The sequence below is a fragment of the Metopolophium dirhodum genome, chromosome 2, assembly GCF_019925205.1.
Source record: "Metopolophium dirhodum isolate CAU chromosome 2, ASM1992520v1, whole genome shotgun sequence".
Lineage (NCBI taxonomy): Eukaryota > Metazoa > Arthropoda > Insecta > Hemiptera > Aphididae > Metopolophium > Metopolophium dirhodum.
This window is the reverse complement of record NC_083561.1, coordinates 36,806,526-36,817,228: the sequence shown is the minus strand read 5'-3', so window position 1 is coordinate 36,817,228 and position 10,703 is coordinate 36,806,526. Positions and strand designations below refer to the sequence as shown.

General features: G+C 27.4%; 1 protein-coding gene across 1 annotated transcript; it reads left to right on the top strand.

The window, feature by feature from the left end:
* Positions 1-821: 821 nt before the first annotated feature.
* LOC132939299 (maltase 1-like) lies at positions 822-10,032 on the top strand. The gene is made up of 9 exons (XM_061006390.1): positions 822-1,105; positions 1,176-1,355; positions 1,466-1,641; positions 2,921-3,285; positions 4,275-4,458; positions 4,933-5,125; positions 7,382-7,580; positions 9,371-9,517; positions 9,658-10,032. The coding sequence occupies exons 1-9, from the start codon at positions 928-930 to the stop codon at positions 9,821-9,823; spliced, it is 1,788 nt and encodes a 595-aa protein (XP_060862373.1). The 5' UTR covers positions 822-927; the 3' UTR covers positions 9,824-10,032.
* The last annotated feature ends 671 nt before the right edge of the window (positions 10,033-10,703 follow it).

Genomic DNA, 10,703 nt, shown 5'->3' with positions numbered 1-10,703 from the left:
TTAATATTAGATATAATATTATTATTTTTTATTCGTTTCTATGATGATAAAAAAATCGTTAGAAATTAAAATCCTGTTATTAGTGGTTTTCCGTAATTTGTAGGTGATTTTTTCCTTGGCTATTGAGAAAATCGAAAAACGATCTCTCTAAAGTACAATCTTTATCTGATTTTCTAAAAGATAAAATACTATATGTTGAAATCGAAGTAATCCTTCTTGTAGACGTTTTGTATACAGGATAAAAAAATAAACACCATTGTAAAACCACTAGATCCGCTTAGAATCTAAAATCTAATACAATACCTAATTATTATGAATTAAGGTTACATTATTATCAATGCTATCTAAAATTGTATCTTACGTTAGAAGTGTATTATGAAAAAAAAAAAAGATTTAGGATAATAATATAGATGAAGCATGTAATTCCAGTTGAACTATGCCAAGATATCTAGTTCACTACTTTTGGAGACCAAATAATAATGCTGTCTTATAGTACACTAATTATAATTTTATGATATAGTATTATGCAATTTTTTGGTTCAGTGTTAGCGAGCACGCAGTGGACTGACAATCTATGATTAGTTTTATTAGTATTTAGCAGAGAATTACCGTAACAAATTAAGTAGATACAATTATTAAAATTTGTATACGATAGTTCTATTAACAAGGCAATATAAATTTTTCACTTTTAATCCAGTTCTACAGTATGTTTAAGTTAGTATGTTATATTTATACGGGTTGGATTTATAACTTAGATAAGTAAAACAAATATATTTTATTTTCTACTCCGAATCAGTCTTGAACACTGCCTACCCATTTAAACACGAGTACTTGTAATGATGAAATCACTATAAAGCAAACTTTTACTGTAAAAGTGTAACACCAGCCATATAATAATAAATCACTGTATAGTTTTTAGATGGTATAATGGCTAATAAAATAATGCGTTGGACTTTTTTGTTAATTACTAGCATACAATTAATGCATTGTAAAGTAATACTACGACCAGCCGTTGAATTGGATTGGTGGCAAAATGCTATAATTTACGAAATATTCCCGTTGTCATTCAAAGATTCAGATGGTGATGGATCAGGCGATTTTAAAGGTACTTTTAATTAATGTTGTAACTGATATTTATTTTAATTTTGTTAAAAAAAATCGTTTTCCACTAACAGGTATAACTCAAAAATTGGATTACCTCGTCGATATAGGAGTAACCGCTATTTGGCTGACGCCATTTTTCGAATCACCTTTAGAATCTGGTGGCTACGACATAACCAATTATCTAGAAGTACAACCTATTTTTGGTACAATTGATGATTTAAAAGATCTTTTAAATGCTGCACATTCAAAAAGTATGTGAATAATGTATTTTATATAACAATATATTATTGAACTAAACTCAAACCATTATAATTATTAACTTAGTTATATTTAAATATATTACAAAATAATAATGTTATAGATTTAAAAGTCATCATGGACTTTGTTCCTAATCATACCAGTGATAAACACATTTGGTTTAAAAGGTCTGTCAATAATGAAACTCATTATGCAGATTACTATATTTGGAAAGATGCAAAAAATCAAGAGGAAGTGTTAAAAAATAACAGTATAACGCCCATCGTGCCAAATAACTGGGTAATGTTTAAAATGTAATTAGATTAGGATTGTATCTTATTATACTATATAGCATACTTACGTTAGAGACATAATATTCACAACCAGAGCTTACTTTTTTCTTGCTCGACTAGCACTTGTAAATGTAGAATTTTGATAGTTGAAATTAAATGTTAACGTATCATCTACTTAAATAATATATAAACAGTAATAGTTCTAAAAGTCACTGTTCTTTGAAATTATGACAAAATAATTTACGACAATTTAATTTTGGCTCTGGATAAATTTTCCCATAGAGTGATGTGGTAAAAATACACCAGCTTATTACAGATATGGTATAATTTGTTATTAACGTAAATTCAAAATCCATAACTTAATTTTCATCTAGATGAATGTACACATCCCGGGATTATTATTTTCAAAATAACGACAATCGTTTTTTTTTTTGTGCGTGATGTTCCTTTTTGCCAAAATATTTGAATAATTATATGTCAGTAGAAAAGGAAAGTCACTAGACTTGAAAAAAGGGTAATCTATATATTATTATGTACCTATATAAATTAACGTCTTGTCCTGACTGACTGACTGGTCCATCATCGTCTTGCCAGTAGTAGTTTCATTTTATGACGTAGGCACCCACCGAGAAATAATTTTTCAAAATTCTTAAACTAAATTGGTGAATTTTGATCAATGTACTACCCAAACCACTTAGTCTAAATTTAAGAGTCCAAGAAAATACCACCAAATGCGTTAACCTGTTGGTGCAGTGGCAATACTATGTATTTTAGTGTAGAATGTCTCGAGTTTCAGTCCACGGTTTCGGTTTCGATTTCGGGTAATTCAGCTAGTTGTAATATAATACATAAATTATAAACAAGCTAAATAGAGGTGGGTTGAACTAACAGAATATTGTTCCTAACTTAACTTTTTAATTGTATGTCGATCCGAATAATTCATAGTGTGACGTCGAACTCGAATCAACGATATGTTTAACATCAAACCGAACTCGTACCAAACATTCTGTTTAATAGCGAACTGAAGTGGAACCGAGCTTTTGAATTAAATTATGAATCACACTTTTTAGTTTTATGTCAATCCAAAATATAAAACATTTTTTGTTCGTTACATATCCAATTTTTTTCAGATATTCTTTTTAAAATCTAAATTTAACTTAGACCTAACTCAAGCCAAACACCTACATACAGTTTGGTTTGATTCTTCAAACATCGTTACAGTTTGGCCTACCTCTAGTACTTACCAACAATACATGTTTTATTAATTAATGTTCAATTATTTTTAGCAAACGATGTATGGAAACGCCAGTTCTTGGGTTTGGCATAATACTCGCAAACAGTTTTATTACACGCAGTTCATTTATAATTTACCCGATTTAAACTTTCGTAACAAAAAAGTTCACGAAGAAATGAAGAATATTTTGAACTATTGGATAGAATTAGGAATTGATGGTATTCGAATCGATGCGTTAAAACATGTATACGAAAGCGAATCAATGGAAGACGAACCAAAATTAAATAATAATAATCCAGAGTTTGATTATTCTAGTTTAGATCATATTTTTACAGGAGATCAAATCGAAGTATATGATTTGATTAAAGAATGGCGTTTATTACTAGATGAATTCAAACAAAAAGATCATCATACAAGGTTTGAGAAATCATCTAATTAATTTTATATAGTGCTCGTTTTAAAGCAGGTTTTTTATTAGACCTATTTCTAGTTTGATATTTATTTATTTTTATATTGGGGTATGTGGACATATGTTTTAATTAAATCATGTAGTATAGGCTAATACAAAATATTATTAAATAAGGATATTAATGAATTATATCCGAGATGATCAATTTAATCTACTTAATACACTCATTATTTCAGAAAACGCTAACGTTTTTGAAAACGATTCTTTTAAACATTACAAATCAACAAGTCTGGAAAAAAATGATATTTTACTATTTTTAATCCTTGTCATGTGGTTTTTTCGTAATCTTTCGAATGACAATATATATTTTTTAATTTTTATATTTCCACGCAAGATGTTATTCAGAGTATTTCAATCTATAAAAATCAAAATTCGGGCAAGGTGATCAATTAATATTATTTAAACTTTAACGTTTAGATGAGTTGAGTAGTGGACCAATATTTTACAGTGTACTCATGTACCACTCCACTTGGATCATCTAAACTTTAAATACCTACTAATAACTCATAAAATACTATTTAAAAATTCGAATTTTATACATCAATTTTAAATTGTGAAATTTTTTTTTTTAATAAATTAAAATTATGTAAAAACTATAAATTTGAAAATTTTAATAATATTTAAAATCATGATTTTCGTATGTTAAAAAATATTTTACCAAGTCACTATCACTGTGTACTAAATCCGTAAAGTTTGTAATGTGTACGATGGGTATTTTACAGAGTGTCAACATGAATACAGCATCCACCTTAATTAAAGAAATCTTAAAAAATATATAAAAAAACTTAATATGCATTACACAATATTTGCAATGGATTCTAAAGTTTGCAAACTACCTATGTGGCTATGATTAATTATTGCTACAAATAACGTATTTTACATTTAGGGTCTAATCGTTACTAATGTCTTCTTAATTTTAATTAAGATTTTCTTTCAGGATAATAATGACTGAATCATATTCCAATCACAGTGTTTTATATAACTATTACACTAGTGGAGCTGAAATACCAACAAATTTTAATTTAATGAATGATTCAAGTAATTATACTCCGAAAGATTTTGAGAGGGAAATAGAAAATTGGATAACTAAAATGCCATTTGGAGCAACATTTAATTCAGTGGTATTTCGTATTATAAATTATAATATATAATACTAATTATAATAATTGCATATAAGATATAACATTATATTTTTATTTTTAAATACATAACCTATATAATTATATTCATAATGCTATTTAGTATAGGATGACTTGTGGACTTTTTTGATACCGTCATTAGTTATATATTTGTAAATGATTAATTTTAATTTTCGAAATATTTATATTTTAAGCTATTAATTGTATCGTGAACTTATTCACTTCACGTTCTAAAGGAGTGCCAGAATCTTCTTATAATATACGTTTACAATAATAGTAAATAATATATATATATTATATATATTAAAAATAATTTAAAAATCTTTAAATTTGAATAATTTTTAATAACCAGGTATAAAAAAATAGTGTTTTTTTAAAAAATATAATATCACATTAAATGGTTTATTATTACGGTTCTTAATATTATTTTGATCATAATTCAACATAATAATTTAGCTCCAAAACCATGACCAACCAAGATTTCCTACTTTTTATGGTAAAGAATTAATTGATGGATTGAACGCTTTGCCTTTATTTCTACCGGGTGTATCCATAGTTCTGTATGGAGGAGAAATTGGAATGGAAAACTTACCAGATAAAACTAATTGTGCAAGAGGACCTATGCAGTGGGATGATACGAAATACGCTGGTAGGTACCTATTATAGTCAAAACTTGTCAAAAATACTCACTACGACTTCAAACGTCTTATGTCTATGTATCATTGTAGTCATATATAAGTTTATTATTTAAAAGTGTAAGTCACACCCATAAGTGTTGTCTCGGCCTAGTATACGTACGAAATATAAAATTTGCATTCAGCAGAAACAATGTGTTGTTACAATGTTGGCTTTAATATTTCAGTGAATATACAACCCACTATACACCCACTATACAATTTTAAGATAAAAACAATATCATTGTACCTACGTCAGTTTTTAACGATATTTTGGTTTTTATGCTACTTACAAGAATTTATATTTATGAAATGTAGTACTTAACTTATATTATTATAATAATTTAAATTTCTGGTACATATCAAAATCCTCATAATATGACCAAGATATTCCGGAAACCGGGTCAAACTATTAACGTGAGGAACTGGGACGTCTGGACACCCAAGTTCACATAATTAGAGCAACATCTAGAATATTTGTGATATAACACGAAATGTATAATTGCATGTCGTCATTCATAGAAGTTATCGAATAAAGAAAATACATTGGAGCTAATATATTACGAGATAGGTTACCTATGTAATACAAATATTTTGTTCATTTGTTGTTTTTTTTACTTGAATCTATTTTATTGTACTATCAACTATCATACAATACAATCAAACCAAAAAAAGGTGGATAAGTGGATGTCGCTCTGCTGTACAGTAGGTTACAAGTGGGTTACTGTTATGGATCGACAGTCATTCGTTTTTTAATAATCTAAATATTTGGAAAATGTTATGGTGAATAGGAAATGTAATTATAAACATTCAGTCAAAATTTCATGTCCCTACGGTCTTTTGTTTTATAGTTACACCAAAAACCAAAATCGATTTTCTCGAAAACAGATTTTGCGAAAAAATTCCCGTTTTTCCTTAATTTTTCTTTTGTTTTTCACGTCGCTTTTGAAAACAACTGGGAAATTTTTACTTTTGACCCGCAAAGTACCAACTAGATTCACTTTCCTATCAGAAAAGTTACTGTTGAAGAAAATCCAAGCACTTTTACTGTCCTAAAAGGGGATGACAGACACAAAAATAAAAAAAATAAAAAAAAAGAAGGTGGATAAGTGGATGTCGCTCTGCTGTACAGTAGGTTACAAGTGGGTCACTGTAATGGATGGTGTTAAATGATATACTATCATTGTATAAGAAAAACGATTCTGAGCGAAAACGGTCACAGTCAACCTATGATATTACCAAGTATATTTGATGATAGTGTGATTTTTGGTGGTTGCGTAGAACCACACAATTTTTTTGCACTTTGCTATGAATCGAACCGATGACTGTGTGAGTCGTAGTCAACTGCGTGACCACTGCACCTCTCCGGCCCCATTTGTTTCATCTGCCTTTGAAACAATAACCTTCTATTAAATTTTCAAGCTTTTTTACTCAACAGATAAAATTTTATTGATATTTATAGAAAAAAAAACTAAAAAAATTGAAAACTGAAAAGGGCCTAAAGGGGATGACAGACACAAAAATAAAAAAAAAACATACATCATTGTAAAATCAATACATTCATCGCTTCGCTCAGAATCTAAAATAAAAATTATTTTTATTATATTAAAAATAGTAGAATCGTTTTGAATAATAAAATAAAAATAAAAACTGTAGTAAATACTGCGTTATTTTGAAGTTACCACGCGATTTCCTTTTAAAAATGCTTATTTTTGATAATTTTTTTTTTACTTTTTTTAATTTTATAAAAATAATTTGTACATTTCTGGTTTGACTGTGCATGTAAGATGATAGCATAATAAAATAGCTTAAAAAAATAATGATAAAAAATTGAAAATTGTTGAAGGTACCTCAGCAAATGTGCTAGGTTGGTTCAGTTTTGTTTCAAAAAAGGTTGAATAAAAAAGAAAAGTTAGATTCTTTAATGGTTTCTTCCATAACTTAAGATACCTATACCTCCCCCAAAAATTTTCAAAATTCCCAATGTGACACTCCAAAAATATTGATTGGTGACCCCTGCTTTAAGGTATATACTGTCATAATATGACGCCGGCCGATCACTTCTTCACCGGACACATTGTATAATTATGCTTAATATGTAAGAAATACATAGATCAAGAGATGTGACTGTCTATAATAACAAACAATAATGATAATGAAAAAAATTGTTAGTTTTGACATTATGTCACTTTTTATGAATTAATAATGAAATAATACTTTATATTATTTAGGATTCTCTGATGGTACACATGAACCATGGGTCGCGGTACACGCAGATTATGTCACGAGAAATGTGCAGTCTGAAAGCTACGATCCTAAAAGTTATTTGAACTTTTTCAAATCAGTATCGAAATTACGGCAGACTGAAACGTTTAAAAAAGGCGGTTTGGCGACTGAAATTTTTAACGATAAAGTGTTTGTTTTAAACAGGTAAATATCCAATGATTATTATGTAGCTTAGCTTCAAAACTAATCTAAAAATGTACTTATTCGTGTTATCTCGACAACAATTTACGTTAGTGATTTTATTTTTTTTATATAACTTTGAAGTTATTATAAGACAATATTTAAAAAAAATAGTTTTTAATATTAATATCTTTAGGTAGCATTTTATTGAAGTTTTTTGCCACTAATATGTCTTTGGTCTATGGGTCGTCAAAAAATTGCGTAACAAAAAAATGTAACGCTTTTTGATGCACTTCCCTTGGTGATAGAAACTTGGAATTTGAACAATAATTTCCTTATAATGGTCTCATGCAAATTATGCATTTAGGTGTTAAAATCGTCCTCATTCGTAAATCGTCCTCCCAATAAATATAAACTTTTGTTTCTCTAGATTTCTTAGTTTCGTCATAAGTTAAAAATATATTTGTTAAGATGAATACAATAAATTGTTTGTTTGTAGCTCATAGGTTTAAGAGGTTTAAGAGTGTATTAAAATATAAAATGGTTAAACCAAATAAAGCAATGACATCTACAAAAAGTTCTCAACAATCTCGATTGTGAAAAGTAGAATGGTTATTCTTAAATTGGACCTGCCATAAGACTTATTATTATAGATCTTATATTTTTCCCAAAAGAGAGAAATTTCTAATTTGAATGACATTATAATATATTAATATTATACATATTTTGAAATTTGATATTCCAATGCAGAAATGTCTTTCTAGTAGTTAATTAATTATATGCACATTGGCGTAAAAATGTTTGTAATTGTGAAGGGGTATAATAACTACATACAAATGTTGACATAAAATATTAAACAACCTGTGGGAATCTACCTCCACATACTACCCCTACCATCAGGTATCTTAGATTCTGAGCTAGGCAAACAATCTTTTGGTTTAGCAATAATGTTTTTATATATATATATATATGAGTGATGATACTATTGTCTAAAGTGAGTAAAATAGTATACCCAAAATTATAAACACCCCTGACCATTATCTAAGCCGGGTTTTTAACGTGAATTACTAATAAACAAGTTGATTTAGATATGTGCGATGTACCAAGAGAGTAACAAAAACCAAAACTAAATTCTATTCAGGAACAGGAAGCCAATCATTTCAGTTTTAAAGTATAATATAACAGCAATATTTTTAGAGCACTGAACTTTTTACTATCGTCCATCATCAATTAACCGTAAAATGCAGGGGATAAAATATTTAGATAAAATTCAGTTATTATTTTTACATTTTTAAATATTAATTTACTAAAATACCTAATTCGATCGTCTGAATAATAATATAAAGAAATATCCAATAATAAATCGTAATATTAATAAGACGCTAAGCAATTTTCTTTTATTTGAAATGTAATAATAATATGAAACTGACTTGTCTCGTCATTGTATTAATATCATATTAATTAATTTAATATCGCATTTATACTATTTAAGTAATAACACTCTGTCATCAACAAAACGTTTGCTTATAGAAGAAAGATAAATAAATTGTTTATTACTTTGCATATTATATTTTATATATCGTTTATTAATTGGTTGATTGAGAGAAAAAAAGAAAATCCTACCGTAATGCTATAGAGTATTCATTTTGGTCTTGACATTTTTCTTCTTTTCAATTATGACGGTTATCAGTGTTAATTTTTTTTGCTTATATAAATATGACATAATATTATATACATTTACCTATAAATAAATAATAACGTATGAGTTTTTAGAAAAAAACGAGTATTAAAAATGATTTTATACAATTTTCCAGATTTTTACCAGGACATGAGAATTACACGTTAATTATCAACATGGATACAAATTATACACAGCGTGTACGTTTATCAGACAAAATATCAAATTTGTGTGAATCTCTAACTGTTGTGGTTGGATCAGTAAACTCGAATTTTGACACCGGGTTAGTACATAATAATTATGTAAAAATAAGTAGAGAATATTCCACTGTGGAAGATGGTTGCATTAAACATTAATATTAGCAATCTAATATAATATCCAACAATATACAATATGCATATTCATGTAATGTTTAATTTTTAGAAAATCAATATTAACAGCAGAGTGGATTGATCTAAGTCCCGGCGCCACAATTATACTAACTGAAACGACCGAAACAGTATCAACACAATCATCCGGTACTCGGTTGTTCATAACATTAAAAGCACTACTACTTTGCTTATTTTTCATTAAAATGTGTAATATATAGTGCTTAGATTTTGCAATAAAATAAATAATTAGTTAAAAAAGCTTTTAAATTGTGAAAAAAAGCATTTAATTATTGAAAAAAATTTTTATGGGTGCATTGTAAACATTCATTAGGTATATCTACAATGATTTTAATTAGTTAAAACAATAAAATAATAATTTAATAGGATATTTAAAATACCTAGTAGGTATACTTAAGTATAATTTATTACGAAGGTGAGACAATAAAATAGTATTAATTTTCGTCATATTCTGGTTTTTATTATGTATATGATATTATTATGTTGATAAGTTAATTTGTTATTTTTATATATCTTTTTTTTCACTTTATCGTAATAATAATATGCAATATTTTATTGGGGAGTGAGAACATGAAGGTCTTTGGATCATAATTTTTATTTAAGAAAAATATTGTATGTTAAATTAATATTTGTAAGTTTCTTACCTTTATAAGGTAATATCGGAGAGAGCCAGTTGTATTTTATTTATAAATGCATAAAATATTTACTATATAAAATCAGTAAGTATTAAACAAAATATGAAAAATAATATAGTGAATATTTTATTATAAAACAAAGAATGGTATTTTTTATATCGTATAAAGTTTATTGATTGTTAAACTAAAAAATAATATACTGAACATAAATCTTTTGCAGTAAAAATGTGACGGAACAATGATTGATATACATGGTTAAGCCTTGTTGGATCTATGCATTTTGGTAGATGACTGAGCGCTGTTTCCGAAGTCAAATGTGGTTATATTTTCCGAATATAAAATAGCTAATAATTTTACTAAAATTAGCTACAAAATTGGCTAAACACAGTGTAAAACATAGTTAAACTACGGATATTAGGAGGGAGGGGGCAAATGTCCTCTTTGT

What these genes read in the sequence shown, in the direction of transcription:
- LOC132939299 (XM_061006390.1), top strand. Translation starts at nt 928, where the DNA reads ATGGCTAATAAAATAATGCGTTGGACTTTTTTGTTAATTACTAGCATA. An exon ending in CAAAAAGATCATCATACAAG is followed by an intron (nt 3,286 to 4,274) that starts GTTTGAGAAATC and finishes ATTTTCTTTCAG; the next exon opens with GATAATAATGACTGAATCAT. An exon ending in AAAGTGTTTGTTTTAAACAG is followed by an intron (nt 7,581 to 9,370) that starts GTAAATATCCAA and finishes ACAATTTTCCAG; the next exon opens with ATTTTTACCAGGACATGAGA.